General features: G+C 56.7%; 1 protein-coding gene across 1 annotated transcript in view; it reads right to left on the bottom strand.

Moving 5' to 3' along the window:
- The window catches only part of CCDC33 (coiled-coil domain containing 33), a 47,369-nt gene that overhangs the window by 19,197 nt on the left and 3,016 nt on the right, over positions 1-25,156 (bottom strand). The window contains 10 exon segments of the mRNA XM_074602146.1: positions 120-191; positions 468-589; positions 692-821; positions 5,088-5,208; positions 5,360-5,451; positions 5,600-5,701; positions 6,469-6,578; positions 8,268-8,398; positions 13,180-13,343; positions 24,703-24,885. Of these exon segments, the coding sequence (XP_074458247.1) occupies positions 120-191; positions 468-589; positions 692-821; positions 5,088-5,208; positions 5,360-5,451; positions 5,600-5,701; positions 6,469-6,578; positions 8,268-8,398; positions 13,180-13,343; positions 24,703-24,885 (1,227 nt within the window).

The raw sequence follows: 25,156 nt of genomic DNA, 5'->3' as shown, positions 1-25,156 counted from the left end.
CCAGCTGATCCCCACCTGAGAGGTTTGGAGAGAGGATGGCAGCTCTAAGCAGCCATCTCCTGCCCTGTCCCCATCCCCATCCCTCTGTGCCTTGGGGTTCGCCATCCCCAGCGTCTCACCTCCGATCGAAGGAGCTGCAGGCAGAGCCCCACGGTTGGGATGGCCCCAGACGTGGTTCTGAGGTCCGTGCCCTGGGGAGGCAGAGGAAGGGTCACAGCCCGCGCTGGCCTCGGGGTTTCTACCAGGGCTCTGGTGGCTTTGCCATCACCCAAGATGCCATCCAGGGATGCGGGGCTGCAGTTTGGAGGAGAGACCTTGGCTTCCTGCAGGATGCTCTGCACCGGGCTGCCCACCCAGACATGGACATCCCTCCCACCGTGGCAGCGGCTATGTCCATCACCTATAGGTACCATCACCTATAGGTACCACCACCTACAAGTAGCATCACTCTGCAGCCCCCAGCTCACCTGCACAGCGAGGCCATCCACACGCATCCCATCGCTCCGTGCTGCCAGCTCCCGGAAAACACTGCTGGTGACGGGCAGCACCGAGTATCCCATGGGAATGAGGGTGCCTGGAGCATCCCACACTGGGGAAGGAGGGAAAGGCTGGGGGCATAGCAGCCCAGGATCTGCCCCCAACCAAACCCGGGGGTGAGGGAGAGGATCCTTGGTGGGGTCCCCAGACTCACTGGCTTTGTATGGATAATATTCGATCACCAGGGCGGTGTCTTCGGAGAAGATGGTGGCCACGTCTTGGCCTTGGAATAGGAAGGAGGTGTCCCAGGTTGGCTGCTCTGGGGGCCCGGCTGGTCGGGACATCTGAGGAGACAACAGGAAAGCTATCATCCAGATATTTTCTCTCCATAGAGATAATTAAGCAGACAGATAGGAGGGAGAGGAGAGGTGGAGGTAAAGAAAAAGGACAACCTGTGCAGCTGCATGGCATCCCCGGCTCAAAAGCAACCCCAAATCCCAGTTGCTTGAACTGGTTTTCACTGGGCTTTCAAGCTTGGCCGCTTCTCTCCACCTAATCCCTGCCTGCCGGCATCTTTCCCCCTCGCAGAGCCAGAGGAGGAAAAGAGCACATGGAACAACTACTCCATGCTTAAAAACGTGATGGGAAGAGCCTGGAGGATAAGCTGTGCTCATCCAGGGTGAGCCTTTTGATAAATCTGTTGGGCAACCCAACGCTTGCTCTTGGGAAACGGGTTTTACGATGATATATGGATCGTCGCAAAACCCTTTCCCAAGTGCAAGCGTTGGCTTTCGGTGTCCATATATCATTGCAAAACCCTTTCCCAAGCGCAAGCATTGGCTTTTGGGGCCCATATATCGTTGCAAAACCCTTTCCAAAGCACAAGTGTTGGCTTTCGGGATCCATACATTGTCGCAAAACCCTTTGCCAAGTGCAAGGTTGGCTTTCAGGGCCCATATATCGTCGCAAAACCCTTTCCCAAGCACAAGCGTTGGTTTTTGGGATCCATACATCGGCCCAAAACCCTTTCCCAAGCGCAAGTGTTGGGTTGCCCAACAGATATGGAACAGCAGGCAACATGTTTATCCCCAGATCCCCGAGCTGTCGTTGGAAATGGCATCAGTCCATCCCCGCCAGCAGCTGCTCCCCTTCGCCTTTGGAGAGCCCCGTCGCCTCTCCAAAGGTCAGCCTTAACACTGGCTGCCCAGCGCAAAGAAATTATTGATGACGGCTCCTTTTTTTTTTTTTTAATGCTGTTACTCCATCCCCCTTCGGCCGAGCATGGAGATGCCGATCGGCTTTTCTGCATCAGCACATTTCTGCTTTGCCGGGGAGGGGGAGAAAGGGAGGCAGGGTGTGTGTCTCCCTCTGCTCACGTTTGGGGATGCTAATGGGCATGACGCACCTCGGAGACCCGCAGCGGTGCATTACCCGATCCTGGGGGCTGTTAGCAAGGGGAGAGCGGGGCTGGGATGCTTCAGAGCCCGATAACACCTCCATGATGGGCTGAATCGGGCAGTGCTGTCAGCACTGGGCTGGATCTCTCGCCTGGGAATTCGTCAGGGTCTCCCCAGCATCAGCTGGGATTTTTAGTTGGGAACGAAGCTTGTTTTGACTAGAGGGAGCCTGTAAATCCTTAGGGAAAACCTGCACAGATTGGGGCAGTCGGATCTGTCTCAGCGCCCTCCTTTCCCAGCCTGCACCCCAGCCCACAGGCTGTTTCATCAGGCTCAGAAAGCCCAATCCGGGGGGGAAATCTCCTAAAAACCACCAAACGCCGCCTCCGGTTACTTTTCCTGGCATCCACCTGTACAAGGCGCTGAGAGATGGTGCCGTTTTAGACTCAGCGGGGAAGGGAAAAGTCAAACGCAGGAGCAGATTGTTAATTTGACCCCAATTGTCGGAGGTCCCGAGCCCACATGGCTCTTCTCACTGGGATAGGGATGGGAGATGACGTTCCCAAATTTCCCCCCCACCCCGATTTTGGGGGTTGGAGGGGGAGCAGAAGCGCTTGCCAGGGCTGGGCTGTCTCCCACTGGCTCGGCAGGACAGATGGATGCTCTGCGCTGGGGCGTCAGAGCCGATGCACTGATTTGGGCAGACATCTTGGCACAAACAACTGCCTCTGCCAAGGGCCACCTGGAGAACACAACAAAGGGGATGGGGAGAAGGAGGAGGAGGAAGGAGACGCCTTCATCCTCCTTGGCTACCCTAGCTCATCTCCCAAAGGCTGGTTCAAAGGCAGCATCATTGGCATGAGCAGAGGTAAAGGTGGCCAAGCCCACAACACCTCTCCTGCCTTCCCAAGGGATGGGGCCAACCCCTGGTCCTCACGGCTGCCTGTCTGGAGGTTGCAGACCCCCAAAAAAGAACGAGGAGCTCCAGATAAGTGGGTTAAACTGGAGGGTCCCCAAAGGAAAGAGTCCAAATGGAGATTTATCTCAGAGGGAACCAACATCACGAAGGCTTGAGATTGGTGCCAGGAGGGCAGACACGACATGGCTTTCTGTAGGAGGCACAGCCCGGTGCCCATCCACCCCATGGGTTCGCCATTGCCACCAGCATGTCCAAACCCATCCCTTTAGGTGAGAAAGGGGCTGTTGGCCCAAGGAGAGCACCCAAGGAGAGTACCCAAGGAAAGCATGAAAGGAAAGCACGCAAGGAGAGCATGCAAGGAAAGCACCCAAGCAGAGCACCCAAAGAGAGGACCCAGCCCTCTCGCAGGTGGCTCTGTGCAGGTCTCAGTGAACTCCTGGCCAGGGAGACCTGGTCTCCAGGAGCCCTGGTGTGGCACGGAAGGGTTAACCGCCCGGCAACCCAAAAACCCCCAAGTAAGGGGGTGCCCTGTTGAAGGTGAACCCAAGCGCCATTGTCTGCAGATGCTGATGGGAACTGACAGGCGAGAGGACACGCTGGGCTGGCAGAATTATCGAATCCGATTAGCCTGCCTTGGAGTTCACTCGGGGAAAGCCATTAACCTCTGGAACTGGAGCAGCAACCCTCCCTCCTCCTCTTCTTCCCAGCCTTCCCCTAACCTTTCCTCCTGGGAGTTCATCCTCCCTGGGCATAAACCATGTCCTACAGGTGGGAAAACTGAGGCAGAAGATGGTGCGGGGGAGGGAGAGCGGATGGGGGTGATGCAGCTCCCCGGGGCACCCTGTCTGTGCATCCCCGGGGACAGCATCCTTTGTGATGTGCAAAGACAGGCAGAGCCACGAGGGCATGGAGAGGAGGAGGAGGAGGAGGAGGAGGCAGCATGCACACAGGCCAGATGGCCGGGTTTAATCACTCGTCCTCCTGCGCTGGGCTCCCACGGCTCCGCTCTGGCACACCGCCGCCAGTGCCGGGGCTGTGGGGCTCAGCTTGGGCTAGCCCAGCGGCCGGGTCCCACGCGTTCACAAGGTTTTGCTTGTGCATTTACCCATATAAATCCCAAAGAAATGGATTTTGACTGCCTTTAGAGGAGCTAAAGGCTCCGGCTGGGAAACTGCAGCCTTGAGGTGCTGCATCCTGGAGCAAAGAGACAGAGCCGGGGGGACGATAATATGGGGGGCAAGCGCACGGGGATTTCTTTCCTAATGTCTGCTCCGGAGCATGGAGCAGCCCAAACCCCTTGCCATGGTGGGGCTGGGGGTGCCGGGGGGTCCCAAAGCGCTCACAGACCTAAAGAAGAGGGTCCCCAGCGCTCCCCCCGCCTCTCACCTGCAAAGAGCAACACAGGGAGGCGGGGGGGCCAATAAAACAGCAATTATTGTAATGAATGAAATGCGCTAGCGACTTTTATGATAATTCACCGCCTCGTGGGCGACTTGGCATTTGGCTGGCCTCCTCTAAGTAATATTTTATTTATGGGCTCCCTGAACGTGTTGATACAAGGCGTTTCGCTCCAAGGCAATCAAAATTCAATGCATGCCGGGGAAGGGGGGTGGGGGGAAGGACTGAGACGGAGAAACTTGTGCTCTTGCCGGCCTCTGGGACCAGCTGGATCCATCTTTTCGGGGAAGCCGGACATCTGCCCTCGCCACGCTTTCGGCTGGCACTTTTCAGAGGCGAAGGGATGGAGCAGCTCTGGTTTTGAGGGGGTGGCAACTTCCCTGCTGGCTTCTGGCTAGGATGCCCCATCGCACCTCCTCCCTGCCCCAGCATCCCTCCAGTCCCCTGCCTCTCCCTCCCTGCCAATTTTTGGCAGGGCTCAGGAACAAAAGCAGGGCTCTCCTCCCGCTCGCCGACGATGCCGCGTGCCGAAAGCATATGTTTCCCTGGCAACAGCTATTTTGAAGACGTGCGTAGCTCTCCGGAGACGAGCACTTGAGGCCTGGGGAGGAGAAGGTCTCTGCCTTCGAGAGGCAGCACTCAAGGCACGAGCGGAGCAGGGGGAAAAATGAAGGACAAAAGCACAAACGAGGAGCTGCCAGGGGATTTCTTTAGGCAGGGCGAGGCAGATGTGGGGACTGTGTCTTTGATGCTCAAAGCATCGCTTTGCCCCTAAAGCTTTTCCCTGTGCGGGGTGTTCAGGTACCCTGCCAGAGGAGGGATGCTCATTGGTACCCAAGCGGGATGGACGCTGCTGGACCCCCAGCTGGACGCTGTGGATGCGCTCGGCTTCCTACCTGCGGGCAGCCGTGGTTGGCAGCTCGGGCGATGCTGAAGGCTGCTGCCGGAGGGTCCGGGAATGTGATGGTTGTGGGGCTGATGCCAGGAGAGGAGGTGGGCTGCTTCTCCATGCGGTGCCTGAGAAGTTATTGATGGAAAGGGGGAGAGACAGCGTGTGTGGGGCTGCATCCGCTCCCGGCAAGCCAAGCACCATGGGAGGGGGTGATGGCACAAAGGATACTCAGGTTGTGTGTCCCCCCCTTTCATGTCACCGGCGGCTGCCACTCACTCGTACTCCCGAATGTTGGTCACAACTCTGGCCACGGCGACGAGGGCTCCAGGGGGGTTGGCCAGGGGGGCTGACAGCCCCTGCAGCAGCACCTGGGGAGGTGGGGAGCCCACAGTGAGGGGGAAACAACATCGCCAGCCGTCGGAGCAGGAGGCAAGGTGCAGCCGCATCCTCCCCGAGGCGAGAAGCTCTGGTCCATCCCAGCCCTGGCCACCTCCTGTCCCCAGGGCCACCTCTCACCTCCAAGGCCACGTAGCTGAATCCATCGCGGCGAGGGATGGAGCTCCCTTTGCGGACGAAGGTGACGCACAGGACCATCCCCGCAGGGTCCCACATCCTTGGCTGGTGGCGGAGGAGAGCGAACCATGGGAGGAGGAAGGGTCAAGGCCACCAAACGCAGGCGCTGGGCGCGCAGACAGCCCGTGGCTGACGGTAAAGCACCGACTCATAATTAAAGCTCACTGTCCCCCGGAGCCTTCCCGGAAAAGATCAATATAATAAATCCTTCTGCATTTAAATATTTAATCACTCCCAATTTCTGTGCAGGGAAGAGAAAACTCGTTTCTGCCAGCCAGAGCATAGGAAAGGCTGATTTGGGGGAAGTATTGCGTGAGTTTGCCAGGTCTCAGCTGTACGGGGAGCTGTCAGACAAGTCCCTGAGACCGTTAACACGTTGGGATGGAGAAATCTCCACCAAGGGGCTGAAGAAGCTTCTCTCTGGGGCTGGGTACATGCCTGCATTAATTAATGCACAGTGGCCCCTGTTTAACGAGCCCTCTGATTTATGGCCCAGGCCCGCAACTCCTTCCCCAGGATGCTGAGGGCAAAAGCGCTTCCCAGCTTGCAATCCCATCGCTTTTCCAACACGTTTTCCCACCAGGGAGAGGTGAAAAAAAGCCCAGCACAACGCCTGCCTTGTTCCCACCTCACGGGAAGCTCACGAGCCTCTTTGAGCACCTTCTCCGACTTGCCAAATTCAGGTTTCCCACCGGGATTACACCGTTACACAAGGCTCCCTTCGCCCACAACCCCCAGCTACAGCTGGGGTGAAAAATCAGAGTTATAAGCAGGAATAAGAAGTGTGATGGAGGGGAAGGAGCTGTACTTACCAGCACCAGCCTGCAGTGGTGGGGCTGGAAGGGCTGGAGGTGCCCCACTGGCAGCTGAAAGGTCCCCAGCGCCTCCTTGGTAGCTTTGTCTGCCACGGTGAGAGTCAGGGCTGGAAGGGAGAGGGTCAGCCATCAGGATTTGAGGAAGGGGAAGGCAGGGGAAGCGATGGGGAGAGGTCTGGGTGAAGAAGGGATGGAGGCGATGGGGTTATTGATTCATTTCCAGCGGCCCCCTTCCCCTCGCAGGTCATGGTGGGGTGGGCAAGGGCAGGATTTAACCAGTCCTGGGTTTATATCCCCCCCGGCACACACCAATGCATCCCAATTAGCCATTGAGAACGTGTCCCAGGCATCCTCAAGAAAGCAAAGCCCGTCAGCAACCGGCACCAAGGCAGCTCAGATTCCCATGTAAGAAGCCAGGATTTCCCCTTGATCCATCCAATCCGCCTCCCTGTCTCCAGCCCACCCCAGCTCAGCTGCCGGGCTGCCATCCTGCCCTGAGCCCTCCCTGACTGGTGGGGTTTTGCAGACACTTGCCACCACGGACCTCTGCCCTCTCGGGGGTGCCAGGTCCCCATCTGTCCCCCACCACAGTAGCATCACCTCCACGGGTGCTGGCACCCCCAGCTCTTCCCTTCATTTAAAGCAAAGCTGCAATTTAGTTGACAAGCACCGAGCAGGAGCCTTTTATCACAAAAAAAAAAAAAAAGGAGCTGATGGAAGGGAAAACCGCCCTCTCTTTATGCTGCCATCAAGACTTGGGCTTCCCTTCCCCCAGCTTAATGACTGTGCCGAGGCACCTGCCTTAACTCCTGCTTGGCCAACCTGGTGATGTCACAGGTAGTGTGTGTCCCCAAAAGGAAGATGATGGACCAAGCAAGCGCGTGGACCACGCTTTCCTGAGTGCCTGTTTTTCAGCAAGTGCTCGATTTACATGGAGATTTTTCCTTTTCTCTCAGCCCCTTGTGGAAAGAGCACCAGGGGAAACGTTCGAGCGAGAGACGAGTGGCTTTTCTGCTAGTTGTCACCAATGATAGATCACGCTTGGCAGCCCCACCGATGAAAATTCTGTTCCCGGACAAGGAAAGGCTGGAAACCATATTTCTAGGCAAGAAAAGGTGTGAGCTGCACCTGTCACTGACAGCTTTGGTTTGAACATCTGGGGGATGAACATCTCTGAACATCTGGGGGATGCTGGATGGTGCACAAGAGGGGCCGGAGGTCCCATCAGGTCTCCCCATATCTCTCCCGGTACCGCAGAGGGCAGGTCCAAAGTACATCAAAAACTACTTGATTTCATCGAGGTCAGGGCCTCACGGGATTAGGCATGATGTGAAGATTGGCTCCCACAGTTTGTTTTGCAAAGGTCTGATTAGAATCAAATCCCAGCCCCTAATGCCAGGAGTTTTATTACAATTACGGAATTAGCAGCAGGGAGTAACAGCTTCGTGATGTGGGTCCAACCCATACAAGGGGTCAGGGTCGGGATGGCAGCTGGGAAAGATTTGGGGTGCTCCCTCCTTGTTGGTGATTCCCATGGGATGCTTTGGAAGACACCCAGAGCTTGGCACTGTCACTTGCCCCATCCTGCAGCACTGTATCTGGGGGCTGGTCCTACCCTGAAGCCATCACAGCCACGCGGGGCTCTGGGCATGGCTTGTCCCCATCGCGGCCACCCTCTGCCTCGGGGTCCTTCAGAGCACGGGCTCCCTAATATCCCAGAGTTCTTCCTTTTAGGAAACGAGAGCCATGTCCCGGTCCCCGGTGTCCCTGTCCCCATGGTCCTCTGATGCTCTCACCTGCCCAGCCTGCGTCTTCAGCATCCATTTCCACCGTCACCTCCTCCTCCCAGGTGGGCGCGTGGGTGGGCGCCGAGGATGTGTGGGTGGCCTGTGCCTCTGGTTTCTGCTCGTCCCCTCTGCTGGTCTCGCTGGGAGGATAATGGAGGTAAAACGGGCTGGTTACTGGCTGAGGAAGGGGAATGCATCAGCGGGGAACTTTGCGTGGGAGAGGGATGAGCACCGACCCCACTCGGTACATCTAACAGCAGCCACTCTCCCAGCACCCTTAGCCAAGCTCTGCCCCTGCGCCGGTGGGGGGGCTGCGCTGGGGGACCAGGGCTGGTTTCGCTCCTGGCTGCTGGCTCCTGCCGAGTCCCCAGTGCTGGGGTTTGCAGCCCCTTTTGTCCAAAAAGGCTATTTCAGACCCCGGAGGCTAATTATCCGGCTGTATTGATGAAGGGACAGGGAGGAGGCTGCTGGGAAAGGAGAGAGAAGATTGAATGTTAATGACTGCTGTCATTAAACGCGACACATAATGAGGCTGAGCAATAATGACGGAGGCGTTAGTGTCTACGGGCCCCAGGTATTTCTTCATCCGTGTTGGTGCAGGCCATCACCATCAAGGCTGTTTTGGGGTTGTTCCTCCCACTTTTATCAACTGATCATCAATTACTTGTGAGCTTGGCTAATGATAATAACATCCCCGTCATTAATGGGGGGCTGGCAGATCTTTTAGGGGGTCTCCGCTGCCCAGTGAGACACTTGGTGTTATCCTGGGAGTCCCAAGGCCACGGCAGAGTCCCACCACGTGGTGACACAGTCACCTGGTGACATCCCCAACCATGGGGTGAAGGGGGACGGGGATGTGGCAGCTGGCCAACGTGACACAGATGCCCCAGCCCTGTCAATGGGTTGCTTTGGATATTAAGGTGATAAAGTGTCCGATGCTGGCTCCTCCAGGAAAGCTCTTGCTGGAGCAAAGCCAATGTGGGCTCTTAGGGAGAGGTTACCAGAGCGCTGTGGTGACTGAGAGCAGATGGTGGCACTTTGCCACCTCCTGGGAGCTGGAGACCCCGGCTCTGTGGGAAAGGAGATGATAAAGGTCCTTCCAGCTGTAGGGTGAGCTCCAGGTAGTGGTGGGACCAAGCAGGTTCATCCCAGCCAAATGGCAGGGTGCTCTGTTCTTGCAAGACCCCCATCCCCTCTCGTTGATGAAAAGACTGGTCTAATGGACCCTCAGCCACGCTGCATCCATGTCCCGTGCTCCTCACCCATCTCCCACATGTCCTCTTCCCCACCGGAGAAGCCCACCTTCATCCCACAGGGATGGACCCAAGCTGGCCGGCTCTGGCAGGTGGGAATTAAGATTGGGTTGGCACCGTTGTGGAGAGGCTGGAAGAAAATCGGCTCTCCAGTAATGAGCTCTGTGGGGGATTGCTCTACCAGCAACGTGCTCGGAGTCCGAATGAAGCCAGACCTGGGCTGGGGGGCGGGGGGGGAGGGGGGAGAAGGAGGAGGAGGAGGGTGAGAACCGCCTGCTCTGGGCCCCCATCATTATAGACTTGCCTAAGGACGGGAGAGCATTCAAAAAGGGCTGTGAAGTGGGGAGGGGAGGTGGGGGAAACAACTCACGACAGCACAACACATGGGGATGCGCTTCAAAATCAAATGAATAGGCCGGGGGCAGCAGGAATGGTGGAGAGCGAAGACGGTTTGATGTCTCCTCCTCATCCCAGCCAGCTCCAGACCCGCCGGTGGGGCAGGAGACGGGGTCTCCAGCGGGCAGGAGCCCATGGGATGCCATGCCTTGGGGCAGGACACGGCTGGGATGGACCAAGTGATGCTCCTCTGCATCCCTCCCCGCCTGCTCCAGGGCAGGCACATCGCTCTGCTGTGCAGGGATGCACCAGCCACCCACCGCTGAGATAAAAGATAAAGATAAAAGATAAAAACACCCCCCGGGGAGTTATTATATGTCAACATCTCGGCTACTGCACTTGGGGACAGCATTGCTCAGCCGCCCCGCTGTGCGTGACACCCGGATGGCCAGCAAAGGGCTTGGCAGGGCTGCGCCCAGCCCTCGTAAATATTTATTTGTCCACCGTAAGGAGTTATTATCTCTACAGGGCGAGTTATTTCTTGGGGCCGCCGTCCCCGCAGAGGCAATGTGGTGGTGCAGGTGCATCGATCGTTCTCGGGGAAGAAAAAACCCCATGTTGCACGGCCACGGTTCCCAGGACCGGAAGGCGGGGTGTTATCCATGCAGCGGTTGCAGGATCTGGCCCTGGGGAAGGCAATGGTGCCCCCCACCACGCAGCCCCACTGTGCTGGGCGCTGAGCCTGGGGGGCTTAGATGTGGTCTGGGTAAATAAATACGGATAAAAATAAACCACAGAGGTGTAAGGGCAATTTCGGAAAAGATTCAGAATGAGGAAGGGAGAATTATCATTTCCCCTCTCCTTTGAGAAACCCAATCTTTACATTGCTCCTGACCCTCTGACCCGGGCCTGGGCCGTCTTCATCCCACCATGACCTAAGCCGGCTGCTGGGGCCAGGAGGGGACCCCCAAAAACCCTGCCTGGTCCCGCTTCCCACCCCCACCTCGCTCTGGGATTATCAGCTGAGCCCCTGCTTTATTTGGGGGAATATTGCAGAGCCAAAAGGCTTTGCTTTCAGGAACACCCTTCCCAAGTGGAGCATCCCATCCCCACCACAACCAGGAGCCCAAGGCAGGGGGACATAGGAGCCCCCATCCCCCAGGCTGGGAGCAGACGGCGCATTCAGTGGCGACCTTGAGTTTCTTCTCTCAGCGCCGAAGAGCAGAAAGGAAGAAGCGAGGAGGTGTTTTCACCCGCCCGCGGTACTCAATGGAGAGGAGAAGGTGGCCGGAGCCAGGCGCTTTGTGCCGTTAATTGCAAAACACACCTGGCTCCGGCATGCCAAGGTCATCCCTGCATCACGCCGGTCCGGGAGCGATTTATCCATGCGGACGAGGGAGTGAAAGGAAGATGCAGAGCAAACCCACGGGCGCCCCTGAAATCAGGGAGGGGGGATTTGCTCAGCATTCAGAGGAATGAGGAGCAGAGCCGAGCCCCTGCCAGGTCCCCAGCACATCTCCAGAGCCCCATCCTCCCCCAGGGCAGGCATCCCAAGCCCATCGGGATGCCTGTGCGGGCTCTCCTGCTGTTTGAGGTCTTTCAGATTGACTCTGCTAAGCCTTTCCCTCCCCAGACCTCTGCACCAAGAGCTGGAAGCGATGCACGCAGCTACGGAGCGCTGTGGGATGCTGAGTCCGGGCAGGAGTGGCTGGGCACAGCCACAAAGGGCTGGCGGGGAGTGATATTCCTCCCTTCCTCCCCTCCCGCTCCTGATTTTGGGGGGTGATGCTCTGGGTGCCGGGAGTTTGAGCTCGGGCTGGCTCCGCTGGTGGTACCCAGCCTCTTCGGCAGGGGGGGGATTGGCTGCCACCAGGTCCCCACCGGCACATCCACCGACCGCTTCTCCTTCCCATCCGTAAAAACCCACCTTTTAACTGCAACATGCTACTCTCCTTCAATAGCAAGTGCCCTGAAAAACAATAACTGATTCTCTTCTGCCTTGGCTCCCTCACTATGGTTACTAAAAGGCCCCTCATGTGTCCTGCATCCCTAATACCACACTCCCCTCCCCTCCATCACTGCCCCGTTACCATGGCAATGCGGTGATGGAGCAGCACCAGAATGTAAAGAGAGACGCAATGATCACACGCCACCCTCGTGCTATCATTTAGGATATTGATGTTTAAATCTCCTGAGATTATCTGGGTATAATTGGTTTATGGAAATAGAGACAACTCCTGCGGTGGAGTTACTCAGGCTGTCGGGGCGGAGAGCAGGTCCTTGGCATGGGGAGGCTGGGAAAGATGGGAAGGGGTGATGGAGGGGCAGCAGTGGGGGCCGCCAGCCCGTGTGCCAGCCAGTTGCTACTGGGCTGCAGGTGCCAGCCAGCCCCGAAAACCCAACAGACACTGACCCACGATGGAGAGTCGCATTCCTCCTGTCTAGGGAGCCTCTGGGATGTCTGACGAGGCTGGCGCCAGGCACCGTGGAGAAAAGGCACATTGTGCCACGCCGGCAGACCTTGGGACCCCCTTCCCCACAGAGCTCAGGGTTTCTACATTGGAAAACACCCAGCGAGCAACAGTTTGCTCTACACGCTTGCGGCGATGTTTCCAGGCTTTCACAGCCCCAGCTGCTGATAGTGCCTCAACGGATGAGTGCCGTCCCTCAGCATTGATGCACCCACTTGGGTACCAGCCTGCCGGGCTCAGCTCTGGGGAGATGCCCCGGAGGAACCAAACTCGGCAGCCAAGCGATTCTCCAAAGCCACCGACAGCTGCTTTCTCCCCCCTTTTCCAGATGCTGAAGCCTCTCTGCTTGCTGGAAGGGCTCTTTGGGATCGCCGGCTCACCCCGCAGCAGCGCCGAGCGGAGCGGCCTCCCTCTTAACACAGACCAAAGCATGACCGGCTAATTGAGTCCCCTGGCACATGCATAATGCACGAGGAGCCAAGTTCTCCTTACCCAAGCATGCTGTTTTATTTATTAAAACACTCTTTTATTTATCGTGATATCATCTTGAAAGCCAGGCAGCATTACCCTGTGGATTCTTTGACATCATTTTATACTTTCAATATTAGGAATGCTTTCTTCCCGATGCCCCTGTGAGCCAAAGCACCCTGTCCCCTGCCTTCTCCTGTCTCAGTGAGGAGTCCTGGCTCCTCTCCCCACGCCGAGCATCCCATGGAGGCGATGCTTGTGTGTGTTGCTGCTAAAGAGGTTCCCCCCTTCCTGAGGCTTGCAAAGAGTTAACAACAGAGTGGCAACTGCTAAACCCTTTCGCTGTGTCCCCACGATCTCTGTTGTCCCCCTTCGTGGCTGCTGGGTACTCACACAACAACGTATGGCCAAGGCACCTGGCCCTCACGCGTGGCTGGCAGGTTGCTGGCGCTATGGATGGTGACGGTGATGGCTTCCTTCCCCACACGGGCCACGTGTCCCTCACCAGCCACTGGTTCATGCCTGAGTTCCTCCATCTCGGCGGGGGACTTGGATACCTGCCATGAGCAAACGGGAGAGACATCAAGGTGGGGAGCAGCTGGCTGCTCCTGCAAAGCTGCAAGCACGTCCCCATCACCCAACCTCATCCCCACGGCCCCAGCTCAATGCTGAGAGCCCAGGTAGGAGAGATGACATCCCCAGCACATCCCCATGACCCAAACCTGTCCCCCACAACTCCTGTTTAATGCTGAAAGCCTGGATGGAGGAGAACAAGCTGGGGAGATAGTGTCCCCAGCACATCTCCATGACCCAGGCTGGCCCCCAAGACTTTTGCTCCATGCTGAGAGCCTGGATGGAGGAGAGCAAGCTGGGGAGATGATGTCCCCAGCACATCTCCATGAGCCAGGCTGGCCCCCAAGACCTTTGCTCCATGCTGAGGGTCCATATGAGGGAGAAGAAGCTGGGGAGATGATGTCCCCAGCACATCTCCATCACCCAAGCCGGTCCCTGAGACCTTTGCTCCATGCTGAGAGCCTGGATGGGGGAGAACAAGCTGGGGAGATGATGTCCCTGGCATGTGCCTATCACAGTTGCCTCTTCCCTGTCCCCAGTGCCCAGCTGCAGCTCCTCACCATGAATGTCACCACTCCATGGCAAGGCCACAACGGGTGCCAGGGTCTCCGGGAGGACGCCCAGCAGCATGAGAGCATCCTGCACAGGGTGTAAACCTGCCTAGCATCCCTGCTCAGCGTGGTCCCATGATGGCCAGCTACACCATGGTCCAACCACAGACCCCCAAGCCAGGTCACCAAAACAGGGATTAACCATCTAAAGCACCTCCATTTCCCCTGTAGCCCTCTGATCTGCCAACAACCCCCCCTCCCTGTCCCCACCACCCTCTTGCTTCCCCTTCTCGCCAGCCCAGGCATCTCTGCAATTTAAAGGGACTTCGCAGGAATCGGGATCTCAGCCCGATCCATGAGGGGGAAAGGGGAGAACACAGCAGCTCCCCCCTCCCCAACTCATTAATTCCCACCAGCTGATGCGATAAGGAGCAGCAGAGCCACAAGCTGCTGCTCCTCACCCACGGTGGCGGGGGGGGCCGTCCCCAAGCCCATCACACCCCGTCCAAGTGAGAGACGGCGCCATCCCCCACCGGCTGCGCCCTCGCCATGCCACCATCCCGGGCAGCATTAATACAACTCATATTGCATCGTGCTGTGGCTACAAGGGGTTAAAACCCACTCTGTACCACTTCAGACCCTGAAAAAGCAAACCCTTCCGTGCCCTCCTTCTGCCCTCCTGGGGTGAAAGCATGAGCTCCAGCCCAGCATCCACCCCGCGGGCTTCTCAAAGCCACTGCCTGCAAATCCCCTCCAACGTGTGGCTTTGCCTCCAAACTCTCTAACGTGGGGCTGGTTCGTCCTAAACCCTCACCCTTGTCTCTCTCCCGAGGCTGCCCGGCCGCAGCGGTGATGGGCTTGGCAGCGGGGAGGTGACCCACCACCTTCGGGGATAACAACCCCAAACCTAAGGAGTGCTTCTGGGATGGAAACCTGGGTGCTCTGACCACCAACAGCCCAGAAAAAAAATATTTAAATCAGCTTTCCCCCCCTTATTTTTTTTGTTGTCAGCTCAGAAACCAGGTGGAGCCCAGGGCTGGGTGCTGGGGCCAGGCTCAGCATCCCTGACAGCCAGAAAGCGTCACCGAAGGAGCAGAAATAAGGAAAGAGGGCGAGGAAGGATCCCTCAGCCTGCAGAGCGGAGGTTGGGGGATGGATCCCCATCCCGCTCCCCCAGCTCCAGCTCCGTGGCAATTATCCCCCCTTCTTGGTGACGTTGATGGAGAGGGGAAATTACAGGGTTTCTTGACCTGATGTGAGATGATACCCATCAAGTCACCCCCACAAGGCTCTCCCCACTGGCAGCCAGAGCTGCTCCGCGCCCTACCGAGCACCCCAGCTCTCCCTACACCCCAAAAAAACACAGCACGGCAAGCCCTGACACCTTCCCGAGCCTTTTCCAGAGAAAAAGGGAAAACGGGAGGGATGTGGAAGAGCATGAACGCTACCCTATAAAAAAAAAGGCATGATTTTGCCCCATCCCAGCATCAGTGAAGGCAGGGACGCTCTCCCTGGAGACCCCTCTCCTTTCAAGAAAGCATCTGTCCAGGCTTCAGTTCTGGGGTTTTAGTGAGTATTTGCACCCCAAAATGCTCCCTAAAAACCCAATCCAGAGGAATTCCAGCTGGTGGAGGTGGGAAACAACCTTGCTTTGAATTGCACCGAGGCCTCTGAGCTTGCTGACGGAGCCCTGCTCTGGGGGACTCCAGGCTCTACGCTGAGATGCTGGATCGGTGTCCCACACCCCACCCTTATTTACAGCTCCAGATTACTATTTTGGGAACATTTTCCTACCTTTTCCTTGTTTTCTTTCACATTTCAGATAACAGAAGCAGGTTTCTTAGCGCATGTCTTCATACCCACCCTTTGTATTTACATAGCTCTGAAAAAACACGTCGGTTTTACTGCTAAGCAATGGTTCCCGCACGATAATTAGTGAGGGGTTTTAATAGAAAATTCACAAGGGGTTAAGCTAAGTAAAACTCAGCAGGAGAACAAAACGTTTTAAAAATAGCAGGCGTGAACGATGCCAGGCTTCGCAGGCAACCAGTACCTGAAGCCCTCAGCAAGGCTGTGATTAACTACAGGAAAAGAAAAACAAAAAAAACCCCAAACCAAAAAAACCCAACAGTCGCTATTCAAAGCCAGGAGGAAATTCAGTATTTCTTCCAGAAAGGAGGGTGCCTGCGGTTCCAGGTAGAGCCCACGCTTGTTTTGCAGCTCAGTGGGAAACAAAACTTCCCCGTCCCTGCCAAGCCAAGTGCTCTCCCCCAGGAGTTTGCAACCTGTCGCTGGCGGAGGCAGAGGAACAATAAAGTCCCCATGTCCCCAAGCTGGGGACACCACACGTTAAAACCCTTTTGAGGTCCCTGGGAGCATCTCCAACTCCTGCGGAACATCTCGAGCACCTCACGCAATCTGCTGCCCCGATCCCACGCAGCACCTTAACCCCAAGCCGCCCTTAAAGCACGCCTGACGATGATCATTAATTATTCACGCTGCAATGTGGCAGGGATGTTGATTAACGGTGCCTGAGCTGCCATCGTCATAATTTGTTTTTCTATCAACTCTTTATCATCTCGAAAGAAGCATGGGGGCCCAGACAAGCTCCTCAACAGCAGCATTCCGGCCAAGATTAAATTGCTCCTGGCTGCGGGCTGACAAGACATAAATACCCTCAAGAGCCCAGCGTTTAGCTGGGGGAGGACAGCCCGGGCTGGGAGCCAGCAGGGACCTCCAGGCATGGCACTGCAACAGGATGGGGGCCTCCTCCATCACCTGCCCCGCAGCCGGCAACTGCGTTTTCCACCCCTCGCAGAAGGTCGGTGCTCGCAGGGATCGGCTTCTTGAATTTCGATTTCCCCGGTGGGGTGGAGAGCAGAAGACCAGACGGGGAGCGCTGGGGGTTGTACCCCTGCAGCGTTCTTCACCTCCTCTGCACCAAACACAGCCCTCCTCGGCACGATGCGCCACTGCTCTGCCGGAGAAGACACCTCTGCCCTACTATGGAAGGACTTGGACCCTCCTGGTCCTCAGTAGAGAGCCCCCCAAACCCCCGCTAAAGCCAGGAGCGATGTTGCCACGGGAGCGGGGATCTGCTCCTCTACGGCAGGAGCATCCGCAGCCCCAAGCTCTTCCCAGCCCCTCGCAATTTATGACCTGCTGTTGGGAATGTGTCAGCTTTATTCTCCTCCTGAGACTCCATAAAATAATAGTAGGCTCCGTGAGCGAAGATGGACTGGGGCTGGTGTGAGTTTTCCGATGTGATGTCTCCCCAGGCTCCTTTCAAGCTTCCTTATGACAGCTAAACACCGGCAAGCCGCTTCCCCTCCCCTGGCAGCCGAGAGGACGGGAAATAAAATGCCACTTGGCTTTAAACAAGCAGCAGGATGGGGCCACAGGTTATACCCCCAGCGTCGTGCCATGGAGGGGCTGAACATGAGGTAGGGCTGAAGCATGGCCAGGACATCCCGGGGCCAGGCCAGCCTGAGGATCCTGGTCCCCAGATGTCCCCTGGGGTAGCCTAACAGATCCAGCCACCTCTCAGGGCTGGACCTCTGGGATGTAGGAGCACACCAAGCCCAGAGCGTCTCCCAATAATGGGGATGAGCATCCAGCTAAACAGCCCATCGGCTTCATCACAGGCAGCGAGCAAGCACGCACCTCCGGGCGCAGGGGAACTGGGATGGAGAAGCGGATTTTACACATCATCAGGCAGCAAAATGGGGTGAAATATGAGTTTACAGACCACGAAGAGTCCACAAGGGGCTGATGGGTGAGCGGATGCAGCTGCTTCACCCAGACCAGACTTCTCCCAACACGCTGTGCAAGGGACAGCTTAGCATCCTGAATTCGGGGTTTTCCGGGGGTGGGAGATGCATTGCATCCCAGCTGCACCGTGCCCTGCTGTGTCCCCGTGTCCCCATGCTCCGTGTCGGTCCCTGCAAACCCGGGCTGTTAGGGTACAGCATGACATCCCACATCCGGATGGATTTGCACCCACCCTCCCCCCCTACCCAAGCATCGCGGCTCCTCGTCTGCCTGCCCCCACTCTCCGAAGCAACCGGAGCCTTGGTGCTAATCAGATTTGAGGCTGTGAAATCTCATTTGAGGCTCTATTAATGCATAGCTGGCATGACACAGGCCCCGGCCTGTCTCCAATGAGCAAAACAAGGAAAGCAATCTAGCCAGGGAAAAAAAAAAATAAAAAAAAAAAATAAAATGCATCGCCCGGAACAAGCTCATGGGAGCCGGCCAAACGCAATTACAGTTAAAAGGAAGGTTAAAACAGTATCAGCACTCTTCTTCCTCCGACCCCGGCTCCCACCCGTGGGCATCCCCAGCACCGTGGTCCTTCAAGCAGGGATGCGGCGGCAGCAGGATGCTGCCCCTTCAAAGCAAAGGGCTTTCGCACGATGCCACAATCTCCCTGCATCCGTGGAAGACACGTGGGCCCATCCGTGGGTGGCTGATGCAGCACCGGGGGGCGGGGGGGGTGGGTGTTATCCTGCTGAGTCCAGCCCTGGATGCTTTTTCTTTGCTCAGACAGCGCCGAGGTTTTGCTCCCTGATGCCTTGGAGCTGCTTGGCATGGGATGGGAGGAGAAAACCAGCCCCTTCATAACGACACTTACAATTAGCATCCAACAGAGAAGCCCTTGCCCTTGAAAAAATAGCCTTTGGGGTGACACAGAGAGCACAAAGGAAGGAAGAGCCACCAGCTTCCCAAAATGAAAGGGGTCGGCGCACACGTGGTTTCCATTTCAAGGAGCTTGCAAGCGGATCCTCCCCTCCCTCCCCGCCCCGGCAAAGGCTCTAGACTCTGGCAAGCGCAGCTCCAAAGGCAGCCCGAAGATAAACAGCCATATGGTTCGGAGAACTTCAGCACCACCGGCGGCCCGAGGCAGCCTGAGCTCGTTTTCGAAGCAAAACCCAACCGTATTCCGTAGGGTATTTCCCAACACCTTCACCCAGCCAGTTTACACCGCCCTCCGAGGGAAAAAAAGACGCCCAGCAAAACAAAAGCGAGAGGAAGAAAAGCGATGCGGGAAAGCCAACGCTGTTTTATTCATGGTTTCATCCCACCAGCCCCCCGCCCCGGCTGCTCCAGTAACCCCCATTGCTGCGGGCGGACACCGCTGCTCCGCTCCCATTTCCCAGTCTGCAGCAGGGACGGCGGCGGGAGGGTGGAGGCTGGATTTTTACCTTGGATTCGGGCCGAGCTTGATCTATTCTTCCTATGATTATTATTATTATTATTTTTAAGCAAGTCGTTTCCTCGAGGGGACCCTGCGGGAGCTCATTAGAGATCAGAGGGCGGTTTCGGGGTGCCGGGAGGGAGGATGCTCTCCCCGCCATCGGCATGCAGGGATGCCGACTCCAAGCCGATTTCCCCGGGGAGCCCCGTTGCCGCCGGCCGGGAATCCCTTTGGGCTAAAAAATGCCAAATTCATTTTCCTTCCATTTATGTAGGAAACTCCCAATTCACCTGTCAAATAATTAAATGGGCCGGCAGCCCAGCGCAGCCTCGTCTGCTCCATTAGGAGAGTTTTACACTTTCTATATTTGTCAGTGGCACCAGTGCAATTTCCTCCCCCCCCCAACCTCTTAAAATGGACCAATTTTCTCTTTTTAACCCCATTTGCTTTTCTCATCAAGGCAGTTATCTGACACTTAAAGGGACATGCTGACTTAAATTGCAGGAATTAGAGCTAGCAGCCGCTCCTCCTGCCTGCGTCTCCTCCAAGCATCCGAAGAGTTGGTGCTTTACAGACAAGCAAATCAAGAAGCAGCTCGGAAAACCTCTTGAGGATCTGTCTTCTCCACCCGAGAAGATTTTTCTCCATTTTAGCTAAGAAAAGGCGAATTGCCACTCTGCACTGGCCTGTTTCCATGCCAGATCTGCACCAGGGCAGGGAAAAGCATTAACCGAAGACCTTTGGATCAAGCCGGGCGGCCTCAGCTCCCTGATATTATGATAGGGAATATCATTTCCTTGCAACACGCATTTTCACACCCCAAAAAATCACCTTTCAGTAAACCTGAGCTGTGCAAGCAACACCCCAAAGCTATTTGCCTCAGGTTTCCGTTCGCTGGCGGTTCCCTCCGGCACGGAGCGGGGATGATCAAGGGATGCTGAGAGAAAGGCGAAATCCCCGATGAACCCGTCAAGGCTCGCTCCTCCCCGGGCTGACAGCTTTTCAAAGCCCTACAAATTGCTCGCCGGAGCGGCGTGATTCATCTCACCCGCGTCCCGGAGCGAGCCCTGACGGCAAAGTTTGTTTTTCAGCCTCATTGGGCTTTCAAGTGAGTGGAGGCGGCTTCAGCCCCTCACCCCGGTGTCAGGGAGGGAGGCTGGGGAGAAAGGCTGGACCCCTGCCACCCTCCCTGTGATGCTGTCATCGGGATGAGTGATGGATAAGCCGGCGGGGGGGGACAGACAGGAGACACGTGCCATCCGTCACCCGCTAACAGAGACCTCTGCCCCAGCCCTGCCACTCCGGTGATGGGAAGACAGAAAGCTTTTATCCACCATCATCGCTTGGTGAGATGGGGCACATGGCGAGGGCATCTGCATCCCGGCGCGAGCATCCGCATCCCGGCACAAGCGTCCTACTGCTGCAGCCAGACAAAAATGCCACGTCTCAGCCCAAAACCAGCCCAGCTGAACGGTTGAGCCAGGCTCACAATCGGATCTGGGCTTGGATGGGAAGTGTTTAGGAGAGACCAGGCTTGGACTCTGCAAGCCAAAGCAGTTCATGGCCCATCATCCACATCTGACCAGTGAGGAATGGACTCCTGAGACCTCCTCTGCGTGCATTAAGGAAGCCCCAGCCTGAGACACCACCCCCCCTCCCCCCCAAAAAAGGGGCCAAAATTAGCCCAGCTGTGCTCAGACTCCCCCAGGTCCCCGTGCCTGGAATACACTCCGTGCTTGAGGAGTTATTGCTTTACTTTCAGTATCCTTCCTTATAAAATAAAGGTGAGCCTTATTCCCTGGGGAGCTGCTTTGCTCGTCCCTGTGATTTATCTTACACCAAGTCACTTTGCACCCCCTGCGCGCTGTGCTAGGGAAGCTGTTTCGCTCTGCGGGGAATCCAAAGGGATAAAGCACAGCGGAAGCGGAGCGGGGAGAGGGTTTGCTCCCGTTTTTTTCAGCCCTGTTGAAGCTCCGCAAGCCGTGGCCAGCCTTGCATGCCGTGGATGGGGGGGCGCTTAGCACGGGAAGTGCCGGCTGCGTCTCACCCAGCTGCCTGATCCCCCTGCGCTCGCGCAGCCTGGTAAACAAGCGAGACCAAGCGGGAACACAAGCTGTGCGCCAACCCATTTGTTTGCTGCCGAAAGGGCTGCGATTCCTTGTACCCCGACAGCAACAGATTGCTGTTTTGGGCCGGGCGCCTCGCTGCCAGCTGGTCCAAGGAAACTGGAAACAAACCATCTCCTGCGGGCTCGCAACCAAGTCCCACTGCCAAGGAGATCTCCAAAAGCTGGCTCCTGCTCCCCCAGCACCACGTAGACCTGCTGGAAGTGAAATGGGAATTGTTCCCAGAGGAAGGGACTGTCTTCTGCTGACCTGAGGGCTGATTCCCCTTAACCAAGCCCTGTGCTCTGCTGCAAAGTCACCTGGGGAGGAATAACCCCATGTGCCAGGACAGCTTGGGGGTGACCTGCTGGAGAGCAGCTCTTTGGAAAGAGACCTGGAGTCCTGGTGGACAACAGGATGACCATGAGCCAGCAATGTGCCCTCATGGCCAAGAAGGCCAGTGGCATCCTGGGGGGCATCAAGAAGATTGTGGCCAGCAGGTGGAGGGAGGTCATCCTCCCTCTCTGCTCTGCCCTGGGGAGGCTGCACCTGGAGTGCTGTGTCCAGTTCTGGGCTCCCCGGTTCAAGAGGGACAGGGAACTGCTGGAGAGGGGACTGCAAAGGGCTACCATGATGCTGAGGGGACTGGAACACCTCTCATATGAAGAAAGGCTGAGGGATTTGGGTCTCTTCAGTCTGGAAAAAAGACGGCTGAGGGGGGACCTTGTCAACGCTTATAAATACGTAAAGGGTGGGTGTTGGGAGGATGGGGCCAGGCTCTTTTCAGTGGTGCCCGGGGACAGGACAAGAGGTAATGGGCACAAACCTGAACATTGGAAGTTCCACCTAAACATGAGAAGGAGGAACTTCTTTCCTTTGAGGGTGGCAGAGCCCTGGCACAGGCTGCCCAGAGAGGTGGTGGAGTCTCCATCTCTGGAGACATTCCAAACCCACCTGGAGGCGTTCCTGTGCCACCTGCTCTGGGTGACCCTGCTCTGGAAGGGGGGTTGGACTAGATGATCTCCAGAGGTCCCTTCCAACCCTATGATGCTATGAAAGTCCCCAGGAGTCCTGATGAACCCAGCCCCCTCTCCTCCATCCCTGCCAGGAGGTGTCCCCGGAGGTTGGTGTCCCTCCCTGACAGCTCCAAGGCTCAGCCTCAGCCATCCCGGTGACTGAGATTTCATCCATGGCATGTTATCGACCTGCGCAGTGCCGTGCCCAGTCCTGGGACAATTAGGGAACCGTCTGGCCCTGCAACACGTGTGAGGCATTTGAACAGCCATCAGAGCCTCCCGCTTCGTGCCTAGGAATACATTATCCGCAGGTTGCGGTGAGATGAGAAAAATCATTATCCCCCATGCCTTGGCCTTTCGGGCAGCCCTCAGCGCCCATCCATCACCCCCCACTCTCCCGCAGATGAGATGCACGGCACGGAGGCATCGTCAAGGAGCTGGTCCCCCACCGGGATGCGCCAGCATGTCTTTACCATTTGGGAAAGCAAACCAGATGGATGCGATATTCCGGCGTCCGGAATTCCCAGGACACCGTTCCAAGCAGCAACCCTGCGATGGGACCCCTCACCCCTCTGAAGTTGCCCCCTCCGTGCCCCGGCGTTACTGACTCCCCAAACTAACAATCACCCAGGTCCTGCCTGAATTTAGGAAGGTATTTAGTCTCTCAAACTTCAGTTTAGGTTTCACCTTCACCGTGCACTGCTGGATCAACATGTGATGCTTTGAGACGCTCAGGTTTGGACCGCCAAGAACCAAAACTGCTCCAGACTGGCATGCAACTCCCGCAGCTTCAGCTTGCTCCAGAGAGCAGTGCCCCAGGAGAGCTTTTGGAGATCAAAACTTCCTCCCAGCTCCACCTGGTCCGTCCCCCTTCCCCATAACCCAGCCAAGCTCAGCCACCCTCCACCAACACTTTCCATCACTCCAGCCCTCTCCCAGGAGGGCAGGGAGTCAACATCCCCCCCCCCCAACCTCCCCGCCTCTCAGCTTTTAATTTTTAAATAAAAACCATCCTGGCAAATACTTGCCGGGTGACATCAGCAGCAGGTGATTTATGGCATTCCCTCTGGGGGCCCAGCAGCAAAATTGCATTTGCTAATGCCTCGCCTTACGCCCCCCGCCCAGCACCGCATCCCGCACTGCATCCCAGCTGATTGCTATCGATTTCCGCAGCTCGGAAGAGTTTACGTCTAGACATTTGCTGAGCAAACTCAATCAGGCCTCGCTAATAAGTGTTTCTGGCCAGTAAATTTTCAGCGGATCAGGGCCGGGATAGCACATCCACTTGAAAAAATCAAGAGAGGCCAAGCGCTGCCAAGGGCGAGGAGTCGCCGCGGGGTGCTGAGGGTTTGCGGTGCTCAGCATCCTGCCTGCAGTGGGGCTGAGCAGCCCAGCAGGGCTCTGACACCCCATAATTCCTGTGAAACACGTAGACCGAGTGCCCCAGAGCCACCACCAACACGTTTATCCTGCCCGAGGGAAAGAGCCGAGGCACAAAAGTGTCCCCCCATGCAAGGACAACCCAAGTTTTACCCTACAGCCAAGCCAACGGAGTCACCAGGACCAAGAAGCATGTGGCCAGCATTTAGGACACACTGGTGACAGCACTGCAGGCGCAAGCCACCACCTGCAGAGTCCCTTGTCACCTCCCCACCGCAGCAAGGTGGCTAAGGGCTGCCAGCTCCATCCCTGAGCCCAGAGGCCACGGAAGACTTTGCCGTCAAGCCCACCATGCCCAGTTCTCCCAGCTGAAGGGCACGGGGGACTGCCTGGAAGGAGAAGAGAGCCCAGAGGATCCCTGGGGAGGGTTTGCGAGTTCAACCCGGTCTCTGGGGCTGTAATCCAGCTTTCTCCGGCAATGTTTTCACAGGTGTATGAGACACCTCCGAGAGCAGCATAGACAACATCTTCACCCACAGATGTGTTATTCTTACAGCGAGATGCAGGAAACGGAGCCCCTGGGGTAAGGGCTGGCTTTTTTTTTTTTTTTTCCCTCCCCTTTATTTAGACAGCTTTTAACTTAACTAAGGAAAGAGAAACGCAGCCTCTCTGTCTGCGTGAGCCCTGCCCTCGGGTTTCTGCAGTTTTTAGAAGTCCAGATTCGAGCTACAAGATGAACTATTTAAGAGGTGTCAGCCTCAGATGCCTGCAGTCCGCATTTTAAGGAGCTTTGAGGTGACACCACCCACCGCCCGGGGACGGCCCGCGTGCAGGGCTGCCTTTTGGTCCTAGAAATGCAAAGTTTGATGGCTCATTCCCCCATCCCCGCCAGCAGGCTGGGGACACGGTGGCCTAGGGGAGCAGGAGCAGCGCTGGTACCCAAGCTGACCTGGGGACAGGCTGGAGGTGGCCTTGTCCCCTTGCACCCCCTCCGGCTCCTCTCCAGCACCGCAAAGCTCTAACAGGAAGCTCCTACCAATAATAACATTTTGTTATTAATTTAGGATGGTGTCTTCTCCACCGGCTGCACTCACCTGCGCTGGCGAGGAGGCCAGATCCGGGCTGTAGCCTGGCAAGGAGAGGTGGAAGCTGCTGCAGCTCAGCGGTCGCCTTGGGGCAGGCACCGAGGAAGAGGAGGAGGAGGAAGAAGGATGCTCATCTGCTGAGTCACCCGGGAGCTCCGGGGAGGAGCTGAGAGCAGGGTCAGCCCGCAGTCTCTGGGTGTAAGAGAAGGGGTTTGAAAGCCCAGCTTTGGGTTCCAACATCCCTTTCCCTGTCCACCCAGGGTCCCCCATACCATCTCCTCCCCACATCCCCAGGACACCCCCCCTGCATCCTGGCTCCATCCTCTAACACTTGGGCTCAGGACTTTACCCCTCCAGGGCAGAACTTCTGCAAGAAATTAATTAAAAAAATAATAAACAAAAACCTCACCATAAACCAGCCATAACCACACCAACCGCATTGATTTTAGACTCAGAGACTCCC

This window comes from Larus michahellis, chromosome 9 (assembly GCF_964199755.1).
Source record: "Larus michahellis chromosome 9, bLarMic1.1, whole genome shotgun sequence".
Taxonomy (NCBI): Eukaryota; Metazoa; Chordata; class Aves; order Charadriiformes; family Laridae; genus Larus; species Larus michahellis.
Note: the sequence above shows the minus strand (reverse complement) of the source record. Positions and strands in the feature narration are given on the sequence as shown.